General features: G+C 44.2%; 1 protein-coding gene across 1 annotated transcript; it reads right to left on the bottom strand.

Moving 5' to 3' along the window:
* FAM83C (family with sequence similarity 83 member C) lies at nt 1–27,742 on the bottom strand. The gene is made up of 4 exons (XM_049817584.1): nt 27,067–27,742; nt 19,714–19,881; nt 15,147–15,271; nt 1–943 (listed from the first exon to the last, which is right to left on the bottom strand). Exons 1-4 carry the CDS (start codon nt 27,619–27,621, stop codon nt 1–3), a joined length of 1,791 nt encoding a protein of 596 aa, XP_049673541.1. The 5' UTR covers nt 27,622–27,742.

The raw sequence follows: 27,742 nt of genomic DNA, 5'->3' as shown, positions 1-27,742 counted from the left end.
TTAGAGTTCAAACCGACTGTGTATATGTTTAGATTTTAACTTGTTGTACTTGGTGATCAGATCCAGCTTACTGTGCCCAAGAGTCATTCTTTTCTCAGCCCCGTACGCGCTGTGCTTTTCCACCAGCATGTCCTCAGTGAGTTTATCATAGCAAGGAACTACTACAGGCTTTTTCTCTCGTTTGAGCTGGTTGTACGAGGATAGCAGGTCCAACTTTCCTTGTCCGGGACTCTGTTGTTTTTCCATCCCATAAAAAGCGTTGTCATTTTCTGCTGTCGGTTCCCTGGAGGCAGCAGCAGGCTCTTTCTCCTTCATGCTTGTCCCGTTGCTACTGGCACTCTCTGAAAGGGACTGCAATGTCTGCTCCTGTCTTAGTGGGGAGCACTGGCTGCTGTTAGCCTTAGTGTCCCCTTGATAACTAGTTTTATTGGAGCTCAGGGCAGGGGAAGGCTCCGGCTGCAAGAATGTCCTTGCTGTCATGACATTTGATTTGTGATACAATGCTGGGGTGGATTTATTTGGAGGACTGTTTGGTGAGTCCGGTGGTTCTCCTTGCTGCTTAGGGCAAGTGGGCTTCAGAGATGTGTCTTCCTTCCCCTTATTACCAGAATCAGAGCTTGAATCTTGCTTCTCCTGGTGTACAGTGCAGCTAGAGTTTTTCAAAAAGGGAGACACTTTTATGCTTCTGATGCTTACATTGGAAAGGCTGCTGGAAGGGCTCAAGGTTTCAGCATCATTCACCTGTGCAGGTTTTAAGAGGTTGTTGGCAACTTTTGAGGTGTTCTGAGAAGAGGGGCACATTCCAGGATCTGGCACACAGAAGCTGGTCACTGGTCTGGACTCTGCATACAAGTACCGGAATTCCTTGTCAAACTCCGCAACAATTTGACCACGGAAGTGGGTCACCAGGCTGGTGTGAACTTGGCTGCAAAGCCAGGTGAAACTGTGAAAAAAAGAAAAAAACCCAGCACATGTAACTAGTTCACAGAGTGTCAGGGTACCTAGCACTGATTTTAACATTCGAGTGACGTATTGCTACCCAATTTATGCCACTAAAACTTTCTCTGAAGTATGCAAGTCTGAGATTACTTGCAGAGACGAATGTACTCATTACATAATTACAAAAGAACAACCCTAAAATGGTCTTCCAATTTCAGCTTGGTGATGTAATGAACTATATGAAAATATAGACAATGAACAAGAAATATCAGACAGTTTTCCGTAGCCTTATGAAGGATGTAGAGCAGCAGCTGGTCCCTGCCTAAAAAGCACAGCAGCATGTTTCAGGCCTTTTCTTCTCCAGCTTCCTCTTTCCAGTGCTTTCTGCCCATAAGCAAGGAACCATCATTTCCCATTCCTCATCCCATCCGTGTGTTGGAGAGTACCAGCTAACCTTTTGCGGGCAGGCTTGTCAGTCCATGCAAGGGGCTACTGCAGTGTGCATGGTTTGTATCAAGCAGGCAGTGGCAAGGAGACCTCCAACTGTCTGGAGATGGTGTGGCTATGGGACAATGAGATGTGAAGCATGGGGCACTGAAGGGCTCTTTCTGCCCAACTTGTATTGCAGACTTTCTAGCTCAGCATTTGGCTAGCACAGTACACTGCAACCGTACCTTCCACAGAGGGTGAGGAGACTGTTTGGGGAGATATTAAGGCATGCCTGGTCTTCTGCTCTCTTCCCTTGCCTTGGCAGGAACTACGTTCTCATGTCCTTAACATCTGCAACATGTGATAGACTTGAAGGAGCCACCTAGGCAGGCAGGAGAGTGAGGAATGGAGATCTTGGGCACTGTCTTGAAGAGCTGAGGCCTCCAGAGCCCCACAGGAATACCTCAGGACAGGAAGGCTGATGATGTTTTCTGTAAGTATTGCTGCGAGATCTCCCAGACTCATTCCATCTTTTCCTTGCCATCCAGTTAAGATGCATGGTGTTAGAAGTTCACGAGTCCTTTGCTCAGCAAGTCCAGTCCCCGGCTCTCGCAGTACAATGTCTTGGGATATTTTCTGGGAGCTTGTTATGTTCCAACTTAAAATGAATTAGGTTTTGCCACAGCTGGGCAAAAACTTGCACTAATTGCCACTCAGCTTATTTTCCTTACCTGTTTAACGCTACCTGTTGTTTGTGCCAAAACTGTAACTTAATTAGCTCTCCCCCCATATACCTACAGATAGTAACACATTTCTCCTCCCAGTCTTCACAGGCATAGATTAAACAGGGAAGCTCCTCCTACAGAGTAGATTCCCCAGGTTCCTGGTCATCCCAGCCATCCGCTGTTTCTTTTATTCTTGCTGTAGTCAAACCAGATTAGCAAATTAATTGTGTTAAATAAAACAAAACCTTCACAGATGGAAGTACCAACTTAGGGCTGCATTATCAGCTGCTAAAGCAAGATGCTGGCTCTGACAAGAGCAGGATGAAATCACAGAAACTACAGGAGAACAATTGTAATGAGAGATTACAATTATTCTCAACTAAATGTCATTTCAGGACAAGATACTGGCACTATGTTTTAGGACCTCATCAATGTTTACTTCACAAGACAGCTATTTGGGAACTTTTAGTAGGAAAACCAGCTCTTGGCTTGTTCCTGAGCAGTATGCAGTTGCTGTGGTTCATAATGTTGTTTTGAAGAAAGTAGTATACTTACACTCAGCATATACCCCCCTCAAAGAGCAACATAAAATGAAAAGATCAATACTCTTCTGCTTAATATCAAACCAGGTAAATTAAGTAAGAATGAAGAAGTAGTAAAAGAGTGAAAAACTTTTGCAGGTGGCATGAAGATTATTCAGAAATACCATACTGGAGGCTCAAAGCAAGTGCATACAACTTCACAGAGAGACATAAGGAAAAAAAAAAAAAAAAAAAAAAAAAACAAACCAGAAAATAGCTGGGATGGCTAAATGACAGAAGAGAAGCTATTAAGACCAGAAAACTCATCTTTCAAAAAGGTTGGGTCACACACTGCAAAAGGAATAAGAAATAATATTCAGCTCTCTGTGGGTCTAGCACATGGTCCATGTGTAATAGGAGTGCTCAGATAATTCCTCTGCATCAGTGTTTATTGTACAGGAGCTTGGGATGATCCCTGCCCTGAACCCACCTTCATACAGAATGTAAGGGAGGATCAGTCTCATGTTGAAATCTCTGTAGAATGGATTAGAAAACATATCAACAAAGCAGAAAATAATAAATTGGCAGGACCAGGTAACATTAACCCAAGAGCACCAAAGGAATGCAAGGATGAAATAGCTCAACTCCTAACCAGGACATATTAACTCTCACTTGAAAGTGCCTTGGTTATCAGAAGAGTGGAAGGTTGTATCCCGGTTTTGGCTGGGATAGTCTTAATTTTCCTTCTAGTAGCTGGTATAGTGTTATGTTTTGGATTTAGTATGAGAATAATGCTGATAACATGCTGATGTTTTCAGTTGATGCTAAGTAGTGTTTATACTAAGTCAAGGATTTTTCAGCTTCTTATGCCCAGCCAGCAAGAAGGCTGGAGGGGCACAACAAGTTGGGAGGGGACACAGCCAGGACAGCTGACCCAAAGTGGTCAATGGGGTATTCCATACCATGTGATGTCATGCCCAGTATATAAACTGGTGGGAGTTGGCCTGGAGAGGATCGCTGCTTGGGAACTAACTAGGCATCAGTTGGCAAGTGGTGAGCAATTGCATTGTGCATCACTTGATTTGTATATTCCAATCCCTTTACTATTATTGTCATTTTATTATTGTTATTATTATTATTTTCTTCCTTTCTGTTCTATTAAACTGTTCTTATCTTAACCCATGAGTTTTACCTTTTTTTGGCCCTGATTCTCTCCCCCATCCCACTGGGTGGGGGGAAGTGAGTGAGCAGCTGCATGGTACTTAGTTGCTGGCTGGGGTTAAACCATGACAGGTTGCTAATGTGATAGAATTTTTTTAATGTTTCAGACCATTAAGTCTCATAACTGCACAGCACAAATTAGTAGACACTCTTCTAAAGAATACAATTAATGGCCATATAGGTAAATATGAAAGGAAAGGCAGCTTTTGCAAAGGAAAGTTATCTCTCAAAGCTGTGAGAGTTCTTTGAAGAAATCCAAGAGTCCAGACAGGGGAGATTTTGTGTAGCCTGTATTGACATTGTGAAAAGCATTTATCCCAGGGGCACTGCCCGAGTCCCAGGAGTGCTGGTGTTCCTGTCCACGTTGCTTACAGCTATTATCCTTCTACACAAGAGTGCTGCATCTGCACTGCACAGTGCTTAGACATATCCCAACTCAGGACCTACTCCACTCACACATACACTTGTGTTCACTTGAACTCCTCAAAACCACAAATGTGCTCAGAGGGCTGAGTACCCACTCCTCTGGAGGGACAGGTTTGCATCCCTTGCACTGCGATCATTGTCCCATGAACTGTGAGAGGACCCTGGTCAGCCAGGTGGAGCCTGCCTGGAGAGGACCCTGGTCAGCCTGCCATCCCTGTTCACCCAGCCTGGCACCACTGTTGCCAGCAGACCTGGAAGCAGAGCTGTGCAAGTGGTCATGTTTGCCCTCCTCGTTCTGGCTTGGAGGTCTCATGTCTCTAGCAGGAACATCACAACAGCTACCCATCAAGGCCTCTGGCCTCACCTTAGCAGGAGATAAACAACAGGTCTTGCTTAGGTTTTCCTTCCCTCCCTGGACAAAGTCACTTCCACCTTTGGTCTTCTCCCAGCACCCTCTGCCCAAGTACTGCCTCCCTACAGAAACACACGAGACAGATAGACTCAGCGATCTCCTCTCATCCACATGAACTGTCCTTTCCCCTGTAAGGGCAGCAGTGTCAGATCCAGCAATATGCTCCCCTGGCCTTACAACTGTCTGTGCACTGATGGCTTTTACAGCTCTTTCCCCAGTCCAAGAATTGCTGTGTCCCAGTTTCCCATGCCGATCCAATGAGGGCCTGCCCACTGTGTCACAACAGGACCTGGAAGGAATCATCCAAGTCCCCCAGTAGCACAGCCCTCCTCCTTGCCATAGAACAGGTTTCCATAATAGGACGATGTGGCCTTGCCAGCCATGGCTATTCCCATCGCTACAGCTGATAAAGGTCTTTTCCTCCATGAATGGCATGGAGGAAATAGCCAGGGAATGATCATTCTTGGTCTCTTCTGGTATAAAAATGAGGTATTGAACGAAGTTAACAGGATACAAATGCAATACAGGCAAGAAGCACAACACAACACGCAGGTAAGCTGTGGAGCTCCTTACCACAGGCCACTGCGGATGCTAAAAGTTCATGTGGGTTTCTAAAAGTGGTAGGATTTTCCTGCCGTTATTTTTTCCATAACAAAGTGCTGCACACAGAGATCCCGTATCCAGTTCTGAATCACCCTGGGGCACAAATTACAGGAGTCTGGGAAAGGATTGCTGTAGGATAGGATGCCTCCCCTGCCTTGCTTTCAGACGCTCCTGCAGCAGGAACCCCCCAGGAACCCGTGCAGCTCAGCCTTTGGCCAGGAGGTGGAGTTGCAACATCACCTCCCAGGAGGTGGGAGACCACCCCCGCCCCCCCCAGCCTCTCCTTGCCGCCGCATCCCCTGCCCTGGGGCTGTGGCTTGGGTCGAGCACGGGTGGCAAGAGCACCCTGCGGTATTTCAGCCGAAGTCTCGTTCTCAGGAGCATTTTGGACAACAAGATTTGTTCTTCTGCGTGTCCTTCTGCAATACGGTCTAGGGTTGCAGCGGCCTTTCTACAGCTGTATTGTACAGGTGACTCGCAGTTCTTCACACTCAGCTTCTCTGCTTCAGCTATTTCCAACTGATGAGACACCAGTTTGCAACAGAAGGTTTTTTTGCTTATTTCAGTAGTTTCTCTTACTCATTATTATTGCTTTTCTGTCACTTTGGCTGCCAAAGGCATTCTTTTCCTTCTGTATGCCAATACAAACTTCTGTGTATCATTTTTGCTCATTGCTAAATGTAGATACTACATAATACTCGTTTAATCTCACATCACGTTTTCTTTGATAAGATGACAATAACCTGACTTTATTGCTTGCTTCCAATGCACTTAAAATCATTTCTACTCCTCATTTTTTGTCTTAATTTTGATTAAAAACAGTGCAATATATTCAGTTAATTTGGGCATCCCATCTCAGTTATTTCTTATTTGTTGTTCGTCCTTACAGCAGCATGCCTTGCCTCTTTCTTCTGGATTCATTTTTTATTTATATACCTGAGGACTTCCTCCTCTTTGCTTTGGTGTGCTCCACAAGGTTTTATATAACTTATCTTCTGGCAATGCTCTCTTTATTGCTATACGTACCAGCCTGGGGTTTCCTTGCTGATACACTATGCTTTCCATTCCTTATACACTCACTTTCTGCTTAATTATAATTCCTTTCTTGAGGTGACTGTTCATCAAGTTAGATCTGGAACTCACTCTTAAAGACTCTTTCCTCTTGCTTGGGACATGGATACCTGAGAGTATGAGCACCTTTCTTTTAAAGAAATTCCAAGCCTCCTCCAGCTTCAAAACCATGTAGCTTTACCTGTCCATTGCCAAACACTTAGTTTCTTCTTCCTCTGTAGTGAAGCCAGGTGCAGAGCTTTTGTAATCCTCTCAACTTCCTCCTCTCGCTTTTTCAGTTTCAGTTGTCATGTCAGCTTCAAGCCCAAATCTTGAGTTTCTTTCACTACAATATAGCAAACAATGAGCTCTGTCCTCTCTGTGCCAGTGGCAGGACACATACTGATACTTTGACCATATTCTATTTTGAGCTGAGAAATTTAATCTCCTCTAAGGCAACTCAGACAGACACGTAACTCCCTTTCAGGCTGACAATACCACCTCTTTTCTATAGTCCTAAACTGACAAATGTTTACTCTAGATTTCCTGCTGAAGATCCTGTTCAGGTCTAGCCCCATTTGCACTTAGGCTCCTCTCATCTGCTGCATCAGTAAATGTCTTCATATCCTTCACTCTGTTATGTTAAATAAGTGCTCAAAGAAACATACTATTTCTTCTGGTGCCCAGAATAATTCTAAATAACTAGATATATAATTATATTTAGAATTTTAGGTTATTGCTTTTGCTAGGTATCTCTATGAACCCTGTTTTCTCCTTGTCTTCATTTAGAGGAAATATAATGTTAACAATGGAAAACACAGGGAAATATTTAATCAATAAACACATAAGAGTTGAGGGGTCTAAATCCATTTGCCTACAGTTGTTTAAGACAAGAGCAGTGAGCTTTGTTCCCATATTTAGAAAACTCTCCAAAAACATGCCTGATTCATACCAATAGGCAGCAATATTATCAGAATGAGGTTGCCAAGAGTATTTTGGAAAGTAAGAAGGGTTTTTACAAAACTATCAAGGAAAATGTCAGTGTAGAGAACAACAGTATCAACATACTGGGTTCAACAGGAAAATGTCAATATGTACAGTACTGTTGCTGCATGCATGTAATACTACATATAGATCTCACAGAAGAGAGAATCTGATGGCTAGAGATGTAACTAGAGACTAAAAATGGATTTCAGGCATGATTTGAGCATGCATTTGAGGAGAAAAGAGTCTCTTCTTAGAGTTGAAGAATTAAAAGACACTTACTGAATACCTGAATAGTCAAGGATAGAGTAGGAGAATACCCCTCTGTAAGAGAGGATGCAGAGAGACTAGACATCGGCATTCACTGTCAATGTAGAAGGATGTACTGAAGTTCTAGAGGGATCTAGCATCTTGGCTCTGGTGCTATCCAATATCTTCATGAGCAGCCTACATAATGGTACACTCATTAAATTCACAAATCACATCCGGTGGAGAGGAACTGCACGGATATGAGTTTGAAAAAGGTTCTGAAAAAAATGGATGCAGTTCAACAGGAAAATAATCAAAGAAAATATATTCCAGGCAGTCACGATCCAGTGCACCACTACAGGCTGGAGAATGAGTAGGCAGCAGCTCTGGGGGGTAGAGGAAAACATGCATTTGTAGTGTCAAAGTGTTGGGGGAAAAAAGCAAACATCCTGGGGGTGTATGAATGACATTGTGGCCTACAAGTCATGTGTAATCCTTTCACTTGACTTGAAAACTCTGAGGAACAGGAGATGATGAGTCTGGAAAAGAGACAGCTGATGGTCAGCATGGTAACTGTCCCCAGGCTGTACAAACCAAGCTATACGGAAGGTACTATATTGTGTTGCTGACCATAGGAGACAAACAACACACAGATGTAGTTCTCCATGATTCAGTGCTCAGGCAGGATGACAGCAAAGAACGAAGAGCAAGATGCTCACTGCAATGAAGGATAATAGAGACGTTTGGGTCTAAGTTATGAAGCACTACAGAGAAGCCACTGGTCAATGTCTGTATAGGTCCCATTAACATAAAAAGAGATAGGATGAGTCTCGGGCATAAAATAAAAGCACCTAAGTAGGAAGCTAAAAAAGATCAGGATTTTATTGGTAGCCTTATAAAATGCTCCCTCTTCCATGCTTAGAATGGGACAGAGAAGTCAAAGAGCATTTCAGGACATGGTTATGGAAATTATGTTAGGGAAAGGATGGTAGAATCATAAGGAAATGGAAAACTGCAGGAACATAGTGACTCTATAAAGAAAGCTGGATTAATCTTAACCTAAATGAAACCTGGCTGCTGCACAATATAATGCAGAAGATATAGGGAGGTTTTAAATTAGAATATGGAGCAAAGCTGTGATGTGTCGAAGGCCATACAGTTTGAGATTACCCACTTTACCTTAGGAATAAAAGCAAGAAAACTGTATTCTGATATAAGGACAGGGTGGAAATCAGAATCCATGAAGAACATCTGAAAAAATAAAACTGTGTTTAGAGAAGCGAACAGTGGTGAACAACCAGATCAGATACAAATGTTTACATGCATACATAAATTTTATGAGCTAAAGAAACAGATAGATGTTGTGAAATACCTGAGCTGAAATGGTGACTCTGACACAGGAGGCATTTCAGAAACTTACTGGGTAGAAGAAAATCAGGGAACAGTATAACTGCAAGGGTAGAAATTATACAGAAAGTACAAATAGAGGATATGTTGCTGGGTCAGTGGCACAATACATTAAAAAAAAAGTCAAATAAGGAAAATGATATATCAACAAATGAATATATTCCTGTTGGATTAAAATTCCACCCCTAAATAGGAAAAACACAGTATTAGGGCTATACTGTGAACTTTCTGAGCAGAGTGCTGATGGTAAATATGCCATGCTAAGGAAGTGCTGAGAGGCTAAGAAGGCAGAAAGCAGAGGAATAAAGGGAGATTCAGTTATAGCCATGCTGAATGGGGGCCATTACTAGGAGAGTTGCAGAAACTGCATTTTAGACTATAAATGGCTGCTTTTTGGAAAAACTAACCAGAAAACCAACAAAAGGAGAAATTACATTACCAGTTCAGAAAGTTTCTTTGAAAAGGGCACTCGGCAAAAAAATAACCATGACGTACCTATATCAAGTATTCTTTCAGGACTGAAATAATCCACAACAGTAACACTTAACTTAAAAAGAGAAAGTGAGGAATGCTATATAAAAAGAAATTTAAAAGGGTAACCAAAAAGGTTAAATGCTTGAGGCAGCATGAAGATTGTTTAAAGATGCTATATTAGGGTCTCAGAGAAAACGTACCTATCAAAATAAAGACATTTTAAAACATCCAAAAAGTCACCATAGTTAAAAGGTGCATTAAAGGAAAATATTAAAGTAAACAGCCTTCAAAAACTGGAAGTCAGCAATTTTCCAATTATTAACCAGTGAATAACCTATCATTTAAAATTGAACATAGTAGCAGAGGAATGGAAAGTAGTAAATGTGAACCTTTTAAAGAGCTCCCGGAAAACTCCAAACCAGCCAGTCTTATTTCCATACTGAACAAACTGGTAGAAGCAAATAGAGAGTAAAATGATTAGATGCATAAATAACTATAATCATAACACTGAAGACTCAGCATATTTTTGTGGAAGAAAGCCATGCCTCAAACACCTCTTGTAGTTCTTTGAAGGAGGCAGAAAGCACACAGATGCATATGATCTGCTTGTTGTTGGATACTTGAATTTTCAAAGAGGTTTTGACATGGTCATTCAGCAAGGACTCTTAGAAAAATTAAGTGATCATGGAGTACAAAAGAAGGTCTTCCCAAGGAGTAACAGTTGATTAAAGATGGGATACAAATGCTAGCAATAGTTTTAATTTATCTACTGTAATCCCACAAGTTTCATGCTGGGATCACTGCTGTCCAACATATTCAGAAAAGTCCTGAAAAAAAGTAGAAACAATCCATGTCAGAGGTCATGACAAAATTATCATGGGTGGTCAAAAGAAAACTGGATAATGAGAAGCTGCAAGAGGATCTTATGGTATGGGATGAATAAGTGACAAAATGATAGACAAAATTCAATGTCAATAAATTCAAACTGCTGCAAACACCCTGATGGTCTCTGTACATTGATGAGTTCTCAGATATTAATACTTGGGAATGAGGTCAGGATCCCCATGGGCAGTTCAAAAAAATGACCACTTCAATGTTTAGCATTAGTCAAAAAGGCAAACAGCAGACTATGAACTGCCAGAACGGGGGCAGAGGAAAAGACAGAAGTCACCATTATACTACAACGCTAAAGTGTAGTGGGTGGGGATATCTTGATCACTTCATGCAGTTCTTGTCAATTCATCTCATGAAAGATAGACATTATGATTAAAGGTCTGGAAGTTCTCCTGCAAGAGAAATGACTGAACAGCCGAGGATACTTCACCTGGAAAAGAGATGATTCACATGAGGGATTATAATGGAGGAGGACAAAATCACGGCTGCAGTCAAGAAAGTAAATAGGAAACAGTGATTTACTGTGCCTAGGTTATGGGAATTTGGGGGCATCAAATGTAATTATCTAGCAGTAGGTCTAATGTAATTACAATGGATCACTTTTTCACACAAAACAAATTAAACTCCATAACCCATTGCCAAAGGGTATTGTGGAGATCAACCATGGTGGGAAAACATCTCTTACGTCAGACTGAACATAAAGAAGCATATACAAGATATAACCCCAGAGGTTCTGAAACCTCTGGTCCTTGCACACAAGATTGTTGAACTGTAAAACCTATTGCTGGGTAAGAACTCTTACCCTCTTTCCTATATCATCCCGAGACACCCTTGGATCCACCCTGGATCTTTGGCTTTACTCAGTTACTATTCTCACCCTTTGAATCTAGCTTCCCCATCTGCAGGGAAAGTAATCTAAATATCTACTATACTAGGTATAGTACCAGGCTGCAGTATACCCAATAGCAGACTCCTGATTTTCTCCTGTGGAAGTGTTTCTGACCGCAGTTGAACAAATTCCACAAAGAGAGAGTGTTTCTTTTAGTCCAGAATATCATGTGCTTACTGGGACAGCAGAAAATCAGGTATAAGAACCTATTCCACTGAATAATTATCTTCCAGAACTCAAGAAGTTTCAGCTATACAGGGATCTATAGAAAGAGAGCACATCACAGACCCACATCCCTGCCCCAGAACAGCAGAGGGAGGAACTGACCCAGATAACTGAATCTGCCTTTTAAGCAATACCCTGACTCTGGGCCACAGGGAAGTAAGATGTTCCTCTAGCTGTGGGCTTCAATCCAGCTGACACATGCTCAGCATTAGCCATTCAAAAATGAGTGGTCTCAGTTATCTAATCCCCACCCCCTGCAGTCAATAGAGATGGACAGATGTTTCCAAGCAGTTATTCACTCCATTGTTCTTAGATACATGTCTTAGGATGGTCAAAAACCCACCAGACACTGCCCTCCATATTGGTTATATAGATACTCTACATAACCAGTTTCATCCAGTTACTTCCATTTTTCACTGCCAAAGTTTGATAAGGTGAGACCTCCACACTCAGAGGTGATGAAGTCAGAAGCAGAGGAGAAGGTACAGCTTGGAGGTACAGCACTGATGAGGACACTGGTAGATTGAGTGTCCAGAATGCACTGGCTGGGCGATGGAAAAGAGAGAGAAAGGGAGAAGACAACCAATGTTCAAGGACACTTGGTGGAAGGAGAATAAAGCAGTGCCAGGGCACCAAATTCACAGAAATAGCAGAACAGAGTCACAGAAATATCTGTCCTGAGGAGTTGCACTGTTTGTGAATGATAATACCATGTGCAACAATGTGAAAATACTGTGGGAAAGATCTGTAGGTGGAAAACTCAGAGTCTAGTAATAAAAATATAGTACAAGAGCAGTACTCCCAGCCCTCTGATCAGACCACTGATAGTGATCAGACAATGTTAACTGAGATTACAGAGGCTGCAAAATTAGGACAGGTAGTAATAGTGGGAGACTTCAGCCACTCATATACATACTAGGTTAATGCTTCACTGGGATGAGCTGTGGAGAAAAACTTTTTGGAAGCAATAAATGATTACGTGCCAGAATTAACTAGTCTAAATTGTTTGACCCACAAGAAAAGATGCTATTCAGGATGTGGTCTGGAACGATGCATAAGACTCAGTTCCAGAGGTAGAAGTGGAAGAGCCCATTTGCAATAATGCTCACAACACAATTTTAACTCTGTAGTGGGAGAGAGCAATCTCAATAAATGCGGCACATGGATATTCAATTTCAAGAAAGGTAACTATGTAAAAATGCAGCAATTAGTCAAAAAGAGCTGAAAAGGAGCAGTCCAAAAAACCCAAGACAACTACAACTTGTAGGTTGTTAAAAAGTGCTGTACTGGCAGTAAAGAAATTGGTGGGGCCATTAGAGACCTATGGGTCAAAAGGGGCATTCAGTGACAGCAAGACCATAGCAGAGAACCTCAATGAATTTTTTGCATCCATTGCTAATGCTGGTGACACTGAGACGTGTTTCACTCCTGTGTACCAGGGCCACTGCAAAGACTGCTTTGCTGAGGACTAGGAGGTTTCCAATATGATCCCATCTACAGAGAGGGCTCTGGATGTAATCTTGAGGCCCACATACCCCTGGAGCTGATCTCCACCCTGGGACGTGGCAGAGTGTGCTGTGAAGAACAAGATTACTGATGGCATGGAGAAGAGCACAGCCTCTTGGAAAAAGGTCAATGGGACTACTGTTAAGGCAAGCCCTGCCTCACAGACCTGCTGGAGTTTGGTGAGGGAGGCAGTGAGCACATGGATAAAGGGACCAGTCAGCTACATGTTTTGGGGTTTTCAAACAGCCTTTGGCAAGGTCATAAACCAAAGCCTTTTAAGAAACTGTCCTGGTTTCAGCTGGCATAGAGTTAACTGTCTTCCTAGTAGCTGGTACAGTGCTGTGTTTTGAGTTCAGTATGCAGAGAATGTTGATAACACTGATGGTTTCAGTTGTTGCTAAGTAGTGTTTAGACTATAGTCAAGGATTTTTCAGCTTCTCATGTCCAGCCAGTGAGAAAGCTGGAGGGGCACAAGAAGTTGGCACAGGACAGAGCCAGGGCACTTGACCCAAACTGGCCAACAGGGTATTCTATACCATGTGACGTCCCATCTCATATATAAACTGGGGGAGTGGGGGCAGGGAATCACCGGGGACTAGCTGGGTGTTTGTCAGCGGGTGGTGAGAAATTGCACTGCGCATCATTTGTACATTCCAATCCTTTCATTATTGCTGTTGTCATTTTTTACTGTTATCATTATCATTATTAGTTTCTTCTTTTCTGTTCTATTAAACCGTTCTTAACTCAACTCACGGGCTTTGCTTCTTTTCCCAATTTTCTCCCCCTATCCCACTGGGTGTGGGGGGAGTGAGTGAGCAGCTGAGTGGTGCTTAGTTGCTGGCTGGCTGGCCAAGACACCATGGGCATGGAGGAAAGGTCTTGTTACGGACTGAGAACTGGTGAAAGCATAGGATGCAAAGGGTAGGGCTTACTGGTCATTTTTCAGCATGGGTAAGAGTCAGCAGTGAGGCCCCAGAGACTGGTCCTGGGACTGGTTTTCATCCTATTGGTGAACTCAGGCATGGAGAGATGCAGTGAAATCCCCAGGTTTGTAGAGGATCTTCAATTCCTTCAGGTGGTTGAACACCTCACTGAAGGTGAGGAAATCCAGAAGGACCTCACAGAACTGAGCAAGTGGACAAACACGTGGCAGATGAACTTCAGCATAGGAAAATGTGGTGTAGCCATACAGAAAAATGATCTGTATCAGGCCTGTTTGATGCTGAACCTGGAACACCTCGGGGAGGAGCTTGAAATCATCGTCAGCAATTGAAGTCATCAGTTCAGTGTGCAATGGCAGCTAAAAAATTCAATGAATGTTGGCTGCTGTCAGCAAGGGTGATAAGAACAAAGCAGAGAGCATAATTTTGACCATCTGAAACACCTTGGTGCAGCCATATCTTTGGGGCTGCATGCAATTCTGGTCTCTGCAACTCAAGAAGGACATAATGAGGTTAGAGAGGGTGCAAAGAAAGATAATTTAAATGACTGAGGGATGCAGCAGCTGCCATATGAGGAAAGACTGAAAAGGCTCTTACTTTAGATAAGGTCAGGGAGGGTGGGTAAGATGGAGGTTTGGAAAATCGTGAAAGCAATGACTTAGCTGAATGTAGGACAGCTACTTTACTAACCTGCAGCACTAGAACTAGGTGCTCTTCATGGAATTAGTAGGAGATTGGTTTAGAACAGACTGAGTTAGGGCAAATTCACAGACAATAGGTACAGGACAGGTACTGAAGGGAATAAGTAGGGATGTATGCAGTGATTGCTTATGCTGTGGGAGCACAAGGGGGACGGACCACAAATAGCAGTTTGGCCTACTCTCCCTAAACTGCATCAGCTGGAGACAGAATCTAGGCTAGGTGGAACATCATCTGACCTGGCAGAACATTTTTTACATTTTTAAGAAATGAAGCCATACTCAGACAGGTGCGTTCAGGAAGCGTCAATGTTGGCAGACAAGCAGTTAATGCTATCTGAAAGCTAACCAGCAAGGTAAGAGCAAGAGAATGGAGCAGAAGAAGGTAAAGCACCAAAATGAAACCTGACATTTATAAGGGGAAATGAAGAAGAAAAACAGTGTATCATTATAATGGAGAAAAAAAAAAAGGTCTACATTAGTCAGTATTTTGGTAATGAATATTTTCTCAGTGTCACCAGTCTTTGTCACAGTAGTTGCTAGTTTTTCTTACCTGTATGTACCAGCAAGAACTTGGTCGCAATCAATCAGGATAAACTTCTCCAGAACCTGGCCTGCAAATTTCTTGCCTGCTTTGCTGTAGTATGTGTCTCCACTCAGACATCTTATGCGCATGTTCTGAAACCAAAGAAAGCAGAGTTGGTAAGGGGACACATATTGAACGAAACTGAAATCTTCCCTTATGCATCATTGATGGACTCCCCCAAGCAGGAGCTCTGCTCCCAGAAGTAGAATGCAGCAAGGCGTTAAGTATTTCTTGGCTTCTACATGACAAATATTTTGTCACACTGTCTGCTTCTGTAACATAAAAATACCAGCAAATATTAACAAGTGGCACTTAGGCACAAATGCTGGTTTGAAAAAGAGTTGGAGAATCCTGTGAGCCTACAGATCATTTCTGAAGTATGTAAGACGATACAATTTCTTCCAGATTATTGATAACATTCAACTAACCACAGTAGCTGATGGCTCTGCATTTAAAATACATTTTGATCTGTAACAACTAGCCAGTTTCTAATCAATTGAATGTGCTATTCTGATTTTATACAGTGACAGACTTGTTAAAACCAAAATATTGCTCAATAAAAAAGATTTGCAGAAAGGTATGTCTACATTTCAAGAATTGCCTTTTATCAGTGTATTTAAAAATTATATTAAAATTTTCAGCTGCTGTACTCAAGTGAAACAGACCAGATCTTCATCCGTTCTAAAGACTGCAAAGAGCTTCTCTGATACAACTTTGGCCTCTCAGGAGCCTTTTCCGTAATGTGAGGGTTTTGCCCATAATAAAAGTTATTTGTACCTCAGCTGGGGAAGGGAGAGGAGGAGAACAGTCACTGGAAAGAGTTACCAGCCTGGTCTATATGATCCAGTGCCAAACAAAACATCTCGTATGTAAATAAACATCCCTAAGGCTGCACCTACGCTGGCCTGCTGGGTCATCCCTTACTGCCCCTCCAGGCCAACTCCCCTGCCACCTGCAGTGGCTTTGGCACACCAGGAGCTCTCACAAACTGTCACCACCTGTGTTTGGCCTGGAAGATCCCTTTGTGGGCACCTCATACCTGCCTAGCTTCAGCCCTGCAAAAGACGAAGACCCGCGGCAGTTAGTAGGGGCTGCACATGCCGCCTGGGCCATTTCACCTCTCAGTGGAGGTGGGTGCTGCCCACCCCACGGCCGGTGGGCGCTCCTGGTGCCTCCCCTCTGCCACGCAGCAGATTTCAGCCTGGCCAGGCACAGCCAGTTTGTAACAGCCAGTGCTGCAGATAAAAGACAAGCACGAGTAGTTGCAATTTGCCTACAGATGCTCTCCACAGGGTGCAGATCCACAGCCCTGCCACCCCTCCAGGAGCTTCTCCTGGGCATGGCTGCGCCCCTTCTCCCCCTCCTCCTCCCTGGCAGGTTGAGCATGTGTGGGGTCCTCAGCCCGCCTGTACGCAACCAGGGACTGGCTCACCCAGTCTCTGGCCTCACGTGGGGTTCGCAGCATGGAAGTTGTGCCTCAGGGGTGAGGAGCAGGAGGTAGTCACCCTGAGGCAGGTGACTCCATTCCTGACGGCTTTCCTCTGCCATCAGAGTCCCTGCGGGCAGGAGGTGGGCTTCCCGGAAACATTGGCTGGGGAGCTCATCACAGCAGGATGGGAAAGGCTTGACTCTCATCATCCTGAGGAAGTCTCCCCACCCACCCAAGGACCACCATTGCCTTCAGGGCTTCAGAACAGCAGCAAATCTCCTCCAGATTGGGGTCCCTCTGATGCAATGGTCTATCTCTTGCAGTGGGCAATGGCAGCTGGGGAAGAGCAGGAAGAAGGCAATCATTTATGATGCTACCCCCTTATACTGCTGCTGACTGTTTTCTGCTCCCTGTTTTTAGGGATTTCCTGAGCCTTTTGTGGTTTGTCTTAGTGGGACACCCCCCCACCCCCCCGGGCCCCAGACCTCTTCTCCAAGTACTTGGCCAGTCTTCTCTTGAGTTCATGGAAACTTTTAACAGGGACAGAGCTGAAGGTTCACAGTCTTGGCACTCACTTGCTATCTTCTTGTGTCCCAGAACATGTCCTCATCTGTCACCTATGAGAAGGGAGACACTTTTTCCCCATAAGGACAGTTATGCATTGGAACAAGTTACCCAGAGAGGTTATGCAGTCTCCATGCTTGCAGATTTTCAAGACTAGACCGTGTAAGGCCCTGAGCAACTATGTCTGACCTCACAGGTGATGCTGCTTTGAGCAGGTTGCGAGACTTGATGACTTCCTAAGGTCCCTGCCAATATGCACTAACCTGTGATACTCTGAAATGCCACCACAAGTTGCTGAAATAGAGCAAGATATGCTGGATGCTTGGGGAGGTGTTCACCTAATCCTGTTGCCAGTCAACAAAGGGATCACAGGGATTTTTTTTCTTCCAGTGCTGAGGTTTTAGTAATACTAGTTCGCACTGGGAGGAGCTTCCTCTCCCCACCCTGGGGAAGTTAAAAACACTTCAAGTAGAGATATCCCACAGATTTGTCACCACAGTATTTCTTCACTCCCCCTATCCTTTCCAAGACTGAGTGAGTTTCTGATATCTGGCTCATTTTTTCGAACCTCTTCTTCCTCTTGGCAATCCACGCCCTGAATCATCCAAATAAGATAAGAATCCTGCAGTCTTGCAGGAAAGCCAGACTGCCAGGTACCACTCTCACTTGATTTAGACACTAGTTTTAGGTTCAGCAGATGGCCATTTGAAAAAAATCCAACAGTTAAGTCTTCTGCTGTGACAGCTGCCAATGCTTGATGCACCACTGTGGGATTTGCTGATGTTCAGCACCAGGATTTGACACCAGCAGGCTCACACAATGTTCTTAGAAGTAAGATGCTGGAGGGGAAGTTGCTCCAAATTCCCCATTAAACCCCAAATTGTCACCAATTATTCCAAATGGAGATTTGCCATCACATCCTGTTGCAACTCAGAGCCAGGAATAAAATATGTACACTCATTCCTTTTAGATGTGAATATCAAGCATGTATGTTAACGTACTGCTTGAGATGCATCAGCTTAAGAGGCACTTCACATTGAGATCTGTCCATGAGTCACTGAACGGGGGAGGCAAGAGTTAATTAGCCATTCAAGCACAAGACATGACATCAGGTCTAACAAAGAGACGTAGACATCTCCATGGATGTAAACTCATTCTAATTTTAATTAAAAACAATGGCCAAGCTCTTGGATAAGAAGCAAATAAAATAAATTTTGGAGAGATGGAATTTATCTGGATCCACCAGGTGACTTCAGTGATGCAGTTGTTTATGAAAGCAAGCATGCTCCACCATGAAGTTTTCCCTAACAGTTTCCATCTCAAGAGGTGGGATGAAATGGGTCTGGCTTGTGAGAAGCAAGAAAGGACAGAGCATCGCCAACATGGGGGAAGAAGGAAGCCTCTCTAAATTAATCTTTGTGTAGACAGGTTAAAAATGAGGGGAAATTAAGACATTTGTAACTGCATCTATTTTTAATGCTGTAAAACATTATTTTTGCATTTTCCCTAACCTGTTTTTTAGTTAAGAATGGTTTTGAGGTAACTGGATAACTTCCAAGCATTCCCCACCAAGATGAAGGGAAAACCTATGAAATGGGTAGCTGGAAGAGAATCAGTCCTCCTGGAAATTCTGTGCACCCAGTGAAGGAGCAGAGCCAGGACTGCTGGCCTTGCAGAACTAACAAATGACAACAAAAAACCAACTTCCAGTGATAGGTGGTAGCCAGAAAGGCTATAAAGGGAGCAGAAAGATACTGGGGTGCATTTATGAGTCTGCAAGTTCCCAAGAGAGCTTGTCGCACTGACACATTAATTTTTATTGTTTGCCTGCTCTGGGCACCACACACCATTGCTGATGGGCACACCACTGAGTGGGGAATCAGGCTCTTCACAAAACCTTCATGAACCCGCAACTGAATCGCAAAGCCTAAAAGCAGATCTTAACATGAGATTTTTAACATGTGGTTTTACATTAAGGCAGTGCAGCAGGGCTAGGAGGAAATGGTAGGTTTTGTATCAGGACACCTGAAGAGACTCACTGCTTCCCTTCCCCACCCAGCTATTGCACTACAGCAGCTCTGGCCAGAATCTAAACTGAGCTCAGACATCTGAATTAGGAGCAATTTAAGTCTCACAATTCTATGTCCAAAAGCAGGGGCTGAACAGGGACAAGGAAAGGAGATGATACAGGTCCACATGAACATAAGTTTTCTGGTCTACCTCTGTCGGCCTATCTGCACTAGCCCAGCAAAGCACTCAGTAATGCACTGCATCTTATTGGCCTTGACTTCACATTTCTTGTGTGTAAATGAGGACCACAAAACATCAGGATATGGGACTAGGAGGCTCCTCCACTCCTTCCCCTGTGCTTCCAGACAGATCTCAATTTCCTAGACCAACTAGCCATGGTGTCTTAGCCTGGGACAGTGAGAGAAGGGATAGGGCCTAGGGACAAGGCACAGGGAACAGAACAAAGGGTACAGGGTTTTTATCAATTCCAAGACCTGTTTTATCATCAACAGTGTGTGACTGAAAACTTACTGGGAAGTTGTCCTGAGTAAGAGCCATTTTATTACACATTTCCACAAAATGCTTCAAGTACTCTTCATCCAGGATCAGGTAAACAGGGACGTGCCGTCTGCTTGAGGCCTCCAGCAGGTCACACAGTATTTCCATGTCTGTAAACAGATCCATCACAATTGCTATCACCTAGCCAGGAGAAAAGAGGTGGAGGGGGAAAAAAAACCCAAGAGACTGTTGAAATCTCGTGGCCAAGTGAATTGTGCTTTAAACTATGAATTCAGTATTCAAACCTCCTGAGTTACTGAGAGTCTCACCACAAGAGTGGAGACTGCTTCTAGATCTTTGTGTTTAACACCTCTTATCCCACCATGGCAGATAAAATCCCTTTGAATAACTATGAAAGTCCCTTTGAATAACTATGAAGACATTCCCCATCCAGCTACCTCCTGTCTCATCTATCATTCACAGAAAGAAATAGCTGAAAGGGTAATGCACATGCACAAACTCTGAATATCATTGATACAACAAGTATGTATTGCCATAAGCAAATATGACAGAAATACAGCACATAAACAGAATAGCTGAGACAGACAAAAATCATTATTCAATTGGTTTGAGTACTCCATAGATAACTAAGATATTTATATAAAGAAGTATCATTTTTTTCAGGAAGGACACACTGCCTGGTAAGGGAGAAGGTATCTTGATCAAGTATGTACATGTCCTTGTTCCAGGATTACATCCTAGGGGCGACTAGACAAAATCATAGAATAACATGTGTGGGAAAGATCCCTTTCCTTTCCCTGCTGGCAGCAATCCTGCTAACACAGCCCAGGATGCAAGTGACAGTTCTGAAACCTAACAGTAGGAAGAAGGAATAACACTAACATTATTTAAAAAAAAAATAAAATAAAAAAAAATAAAATCTACCTCAATAAACTGAAGACTTGCACAATAAGGCCTCCAAGGGAGGGGTTTTAAAAAGGAAAAGAATTTTTAAGAGAACTTCCAGTTCTTTAAGGAATGAGATTGAAGGCGGCCATGGCAACCCATCCCATTGTAGAGATGGGATGGGAGGCAGCAGACCATCTTGGCTAAATGAATTCTCCAAAACCTGGAAGGAAAATACAGAAATTGGAAGGTAGGACATGACAAATACTTACTACAAGTAAGTTGACCCAGAACTAAAAAATTCAAAGTACGGTATGACCTGCAACCAGAACAACAGATCAGCCATAAATAGATTAAGATGTGACTGGAGAAATTGTTCCACTGTTCCGCACAGAGTGAGGCTGCCAGCAGTCAACATCAAGGCGGCCATTATTTGGATCAGGAAGGGACTGCTGGGATCCATCTGTTGGCCATTACCATTCGTGACAGGAATCAGGGGGACATCTTGTAGAAGGAAGGAACAGGCAGTAGAGCACTTGCTGAGCTGATTTGTCAGGCCTGACACGCTTCACCCGAGGATGCTTGCAGAGCAATCTGGTGACTTAGACCTTGAAAGATCAGTTAACACTGAGAACTCATGGAAGATGGCAACACACTGGGGGACTGAAAAAGGTAAAGTAGTGAAGAATTTACCGACAGGCCAGCTTCATTTCAAAAGCTGAAAAAATAGGGAACTACTGACGAAGTACTTTAGTTCCAGTCTTTACCATATCTTAGCAGTAAATAAGGTAACTGTTTGGTAGTTGTAAGTTGTGTGCATAACTCTGATTTTGAGTTTCTGCACCTAGTAGAGGATGCCCAAATAAAGATGACCCAAAAAGTAGTGAGTTTTGGAGTCATGCTCCAATGGCCTACTTTACCCTTCTACTCAATGTTCAGGCCCTGCACTACACCTTGCACACAAAATGCATGACAGAGTTTGTTCTGCTGCTCATCATGCACCCCGTGAGGAGGTAGGAATCCTGTTTTCAAACACCTCCTCTGACTGTGTTAGAGCATGGCCATGAATGCAATTCTCCATAGTCCAAATCATCCTATGCAGCAGACCATGTAGGGTGAGCTTTCCTCTGCCACTTCTTCTCAGCTGCTTCTCTTCAAAAGAGTTAAATGCAGAGGACAGCAGTGAGGTTGACTTGTCTGTGTGCAGTGGTTTAAGCTTCAAATAGGAACAGGCTGAATCACGTTCATGGGTCTGACCTGGAATAGCTTCAGAAATGAGTAGATGAGCTCCAAGTATCACTGTCCTTGGATGTGGGGACAGGCTCACATCTCTGCTCCAGACCAGCATGCTGGCACCAGATTGCCCACTGCCCAGTAGCTCTTCTGCTCTGTTTTCATTAATAAACTGCCTCTTTCCAGGCTCATACTCATGGCCTAGGTGCTGAGTGGAGGCAGCTGCCATGGGCAGAGCAGGGCCCCATTGGCTTCCCCATGCTCTCCTGCCCAGTCTTTTCCTTCTCAAGCTGGCTCCTCTCAGGCCCACCCTGCCTGCACACACCATGGAGAGACCCTCTGCACCACAGCCATGGCAGAGGAGGGCAGCAATGCCAAAACATTGCTTCCTCCTCTCTTGGGGATTCACCCCATTTGCAGATGGACAAGAGTTCTTAGTTATATGTGATTTGTCCCCAAAGACCATCTCTGTGATGATGCCTTACACACTGTCATTGGTCCTCAACATCTTGCAGAAGACCCTAGGACCAGTGTACCACAGCAGGGTTTGGGAAGAACCTTCCAGGAGGCTCATGTGATCCCAGGCAACCATGTGGGACACAAGGCAGCTGTCATTAAAAGCTAAAAATCATTCCAACTGTCCAGGCCAAAACCACATCTCCACCCTGGCCCTGGCTTCAGAGCTTGACTCCAAAGAGCACCTTTTCTGTAGCCCTCATCAGTGTTATCTTCCCAGAAGCCTTATGAGGCTCTAGCAAACTCTTCTCCCTTCCTGAAATGCACCCATCTGGCATGGACAGCAGAGTCAGCCCTGGAAGAGTTCTGAAAGCAGTGAGAAGCATCTTCAACTTCCCAAATTAATGTTGCTGCTGGGCTATCAGCATTAGGTACTGCTGAGACCCACACAAAACAAGCAGGACTTCACCATGTCTTTCCACATTGGCCTTCAGCCAAAGACCAAAGGCAATTTAGCCAAATTACTTTGATGGGCCACCCATCCTCTAATGATGAAGCACAAAGGAAAAACTATAGCCCAAACCTTGTGTAAGGTCTCCAGCAAGTCCCTCTCATCCACATTTGCCTCATAATATTCCAGCTCATCTCAAGCTTCGGTCTGAGGCAGGCTTGGCTCTGGAGACAATCTAAACTTGGCTTGGGAAGTCAATACGATGGAGTCAAGAGAGACCAATGCTCCTTTGTCCCCAGGACCCCCACATGCTCAGAGGCACTGCTTGCGCCTAGTGTGCACAGAAGGTCCACGCAGTCTTGCTTTTCTCTACCAGTGCTTACAGGCTTTGGCAGAGTTTGGGGCTGTTGCTTGCCCAAAACCAGCACTGCCAGTCTGCAGTGCTCGCTGTGAGAGGGATGGGGCTCAGCAGGCAGTAGCATGGCTGTGCATGGCAGGATGTGGCACAGAGTCACCCGTGGCATTCAGTGCTCTGGGCTGGATGCAGCTGGCTGCCAGGCAGACCTGCATCTCCTGGCAGCCTCGTGGCAGGGCTCTGGCGTCAGCGCAGGAGCAAGCGCCCCAGGCAGTGGGACACCAGCTTGTGCAAGCTGGGTGGAGCCCTGTGTGATAGTCAGACTCATGTTTTCCAAAGCAGGTCTCCACTTGGCATCAGGAGGTGGAACAGGCTATAGTTCTATTCACAGCGTCCTTACATGCGATCCCTTCACAGGAGGGATTCGGGTAGAGTTGCTCCTGGTGGTGCTGGCAAGCGCCCGCAGCCAGTGTTGGGCAGAAGGCTGGCAGCCACATGTGCATTGCAGTTTGCAGCAAGGAACATCACAGTGGGGAGAAAGGGGAGGTTGTGCCCTGCCACAGCCTCCCATGGTGGAGATACAGGAGCCCATGGTGGGGCTGCTTATTCTAAGCATGGGTGCCACAGGAGAATCGCAAGGGCCACTCAGATCACCATATCCTCTCAGTAAACAAAACAGGCAGCTGTTATAATAACATCAGCTCAACCCCAAAGCCAAGAAGTTTTGGGGAAAATTACCCCAGAAGTCTTCCCCTTGAAGCCTCCTAAGAATGTATTGTCACAAAAGCTAGGTCTGAAGCATCAAAGATAATTTCCAACAGCTCTATAAAGCAGTGGAAGTTAGGTTACTAAGTACCATCTCCAATTTAGGCTCCTGACAACTTTTAAAAGCCTTGGGCATTTTAGTCAATCTGGCCTTACAAACCCAAATGTCCAGTGGCTCCAGCCCCTTGGTTTCAGTGGTGGGAGCTGCAAGGCTGGGGCTGGCTCAGAGCATCCCTGTTCCTCACCACGCTGATCATGGCCTCCAAGCCCATGGCACAGCCTTGGCAGGTCAGGACATTGCAAAGACACAGCTGCCCCACTCTAGAAAATTCACACCTTGCCATTGTAGGGTTAAACCATGACATTTCTAAATCCACTTCTGGAAACTCACAATTCAGCAATTACTGCAGTCATCACTGGGAATTACAGCACTTACCAGCACCCCACTGGGGTTGCCATCTGTCTGGTTTCTAACCAGCACAGCTGGTTTTACTGGTATTTGCCAATAGCAGCGTGGTTTTGGTCATTACCATAGTGTTGCCATTTGAAGTGATATATTGCTTCTCTGGGGGACCATCAGGGACCCTTCTATAATCCCACCTAAATGCAAGCGTGCAGCCAGTGTCAGAGTTGTACAAGAGGGGCAAAAGAAGTGTGGACAGTTCAAAACAGATTGGAGCTCAACCAATGAATATAAAATTCTAATAGCATTATCAAATGAAGGCTAAGGAGTGGTTGTGCTGCATCTTCTTATGCCTGCAAAGAGAAAAGCTCAAATCTGAAAATACATCTTCAAAGACAGCTGGTTAAATACAGCAAAATAGAAAGACAAACGGCACCAGCAAAAGACACCAATAAAAAAAATGCCCTTTTTGCCGATTTGTCAGTACAAATACACTGTTGCAAAATATGTCAGCTGATGTTGTTCTGTGTGACTGTACAGGAGAAAACAGCAAACATTTCAAGACACATGCCTTCCTGTCTACAGGACCCAGGAAAAGCATTCAGGGATCTCAACATCTTTCCCACATCCCACCAGCTGTATCCCCTTTCTATGTTAGTTGTAAGGACACAGGAGGAGAAACAACTCTAAAGGAGCAATATATGACAAGAGCTTAAAGCCTAGTGGAGAAAATATTTGAAATGCAGAAACAGCAGTTGTAAAGCAAAAAAAGCAAGCAGTTCTCTGCACAGTTGCTACTGGCACTTCAAGCAAAAGATGCTTTTACCTCTGGGTTGCTTTTTTTGTCATTAAAAGACATAGAGGTAACATCCTTTTGGATGGTTTGATGAGCAAAATGACTCATTAACTACTTAAAGATGTGTAACTGGGGTTGTGAATGAGCTGGAACTGCCATCAATCATTGAGTTAATCATGGCCAGAGCTGCTAACCCAGAAGCCATTAAAACACGAGTAATAAAACAATAAGATAGTTGAAGACTCATTCTCAAGTTTCACGTAAGTCAAAACACTGCGTGAAAATCCCCAGCTTGAACATGAAGGGCTGAAGATTGTCAGTGCTTTTTCAAGCCAAGCAAAAAAAGTAAAAAGCTCAAAATGTACTTAAAGTACAATAAAGCACCTACTGCCTGGGCAACCTCCCTGCAGCAATAGAGAAGTTCCTGTGAACTGAGAAAGCACCAAGATGTCTTTCACGTGGTTTAAAGGATCATAATATCATCAGAGATCTGGGACATGTGCTAAGTGACAAGGGGACATTTCTTGGTAGTCATTTGCTTTGTGCGTTCTGCCATGACTATGTCTTAATCCCCATTAATGAAAAGGATGCAGTAAGTGTCACAGGACTTTTCAGATCATTTAAGATATCATAAAGCAGCTGCCTGCCAGGACAAACAAAGCTTTTTGTCACTTACTTCCTGAAGAAAACTTCCCATATTTGCCTACAAAGGTGCAATAGAAGTTCATGCATTAAGCAATGGCTGCTTACAACTGAGCAGTAGCTTATGTGGCAAAACGGTCTTCTTTTGGACAAAAGAAAAAAAGATCCCCATTTATCTCATATCACACCCAAATGTCAATGATATGTGGTTCTTTGATAATGTTATGATGCTGCACAGCAATCAGAGCTGCTGCATGGACCCAATTTCATCTGCCTGGGAGAACACAATTTTGCTTAACTCTGCAGATGGTGATAGAAGATAATACTTCAGCTCAGTCTGCCTGGAAACAGCTTGTGTTCTTGACACATCTGAAGTCCAGGATTAACAATTCTTTATCTCCCACTTTCTGCACTAGGCAGTAATGAATTTAAGGAGTGACTGTAAAGTTAAATAAGAAACTACTGGAGTGATAAGAGAAATTGCCTAGAAGTGACTGGTTAAAAGTGAACTTTGCACTACAAGTTTACTCAATACTGCCATGCTATTGAAATGAAATACTACAAAAGAAAACTAACATGGAACAGATGAAGAGAACCATAAAGAGGACAAAGACAATAAAAGCTGAAAATGTGTCTGAGATACAGTTGTCCAAGCTGCTGCTTTAGTACACAGTATAGTGGCAAAGTGAAAAGAAACAAGAAGGAGAATAATTTAGTGAGTAAATTGTGCTTGGTAGGTAAGTATTGTAGTCATCCAGTTTTTATTACATCTGAGGGTTGGCAATCTCTACCCAGCAGAAACTGTGTGATGGGGCAAAACAGGTTGATCTCACTCATCCTCAGAGAGGCACAGACATCAAGTCTAGGAGATACGATAATGTATTCTAACCTACTTCAAACCACAGGCAGGGATTTTCAGTCCCACAAGTTTACTCAGGTCCTATGTTCTCCCACAGCAACTCACCAGTGGTATCCTCTTGTCCTGCTTAACATGATGGCCAGGGGTCGAGAAAAGCCCTGGCCATGTGAGCTCCCTGGCAGAGGGGCCGGCTGAGGACACCTAAGCATTAATGCTGCACGCCCCACCACTCACTCGCTCCAGGCTTTGGTACTGTGGTCTGCATACCCACAAATACAGATGCAGGGTGCCTTAAAGGGCACTACCTGTATGACATGAAATCCCAGGTGGAAAGAAATTACAGGAAAAGAAAGGAGCAGGAACAGTTACAAATCTGCTAGAGAAAAAGCAATCACAGCACGGCAGACATCTAGAGAGCAGCAACAGCTTGGAGCGTATGGTTTACAGTCACGGGACCAGCCACCAGGACTCTGGTGCTGTGGCAAAAGACCCCACTCAAGGGACACAGCTCTATACATACCATCCGTGCCCGGCTGATCAGAGACCGGAGCAAATCCTTAATGCTGTTAGCTTTATTTCTTTGGAAAATCACAGTGGCTTGAGTCTGGCCAGACACTGTGAGGAGCGGTGTCCCTGGCCACCCCAGCTCCAGCTCTGGAGGGTGCACATCAGACATGAGTGGAAAGTAGGTGCCAGATGTTAATTCAGAGTTCAGGGAGGACCTGTCTCCAGTGTCCGCATCACCAGGGTCAGCCTCTTTGTCTTTCGTTGCACTGGCATCTGGAAAGCTTTGGTTCCTCTGATGGCTCATATATTCCATGTCCAGGATGGAAAGAAAAGGCAGCTCCCGTTCCTCAGCGATGGCACTCAGGTAGCCACGTTCCCCCTGCTCAAGAAAGGCATCTATGGCAAGCCTGGCTGTTTCACTGTGCTGGAGCACCAGTGGGGTGGGCTCCCTCCACCACGGCTTCTTCAGCTGTTCTAGGCGGCTCTTCAGTGGCCCAGATGCCCCTTGCTGGCCCCCATAGCTGCGGTGGAACTGGGGTCTCACCTCTACTGCTAGGTAGTTGAACATGACCAGAGCTGTTGATGCTAAGAAGTGCCTTTCCAGCTGGATTAGCCCCCTGTCTGACTCCAGGTCTTTTCTGGCCCTCTTGCACTCCCCTCAGCTCCTCCCAACAGGTTCCTTCAGGACT

The sequence above is a fragment of the Accipiter gentilis genome, chromosome 14 (genome assembly GCF_929443795.1).
Source record: "Accipiter gentilis chromosome 14, bAccGen1.1, whole genome shotgun sequence".
Taxonomy (NCBI): Eukaryota; Metazoa; Chordata; class Aves; order Accipitriformes; family Accipitridae; genus Astur; species Astur gentilis.
The sequence above is the reverse complement of the archived record's forward strand: the minus strand, read 5'-3'. Positions and strand labels throughout refer to the sequence as shown.

Bases quoted from the DNA above. Each gene is read 5' to 3' on its own strand.
- FAM83C (XM_049817584.1), bottom strand. From the start codon at position 27,621: ATGTTCAACTACCTAGCAGTAGAGGTGAGACCCCAGTTCCACCGCAGC. The intron at 19,882-27,066 runs GTATGTATAGAG...TCTCCTGGCTAG, and splicing joins TGATCAGCCGGGCACGGATG to GTGATAGCAATTGTGATGGA. The intron at 15,272-19,713 runs GTAAGTTTTCAG...CTTTGGTTTCAG, and splicing joins TTACTCAGGACAACTTCCCA to AACATGCGCATAAGATGTCT.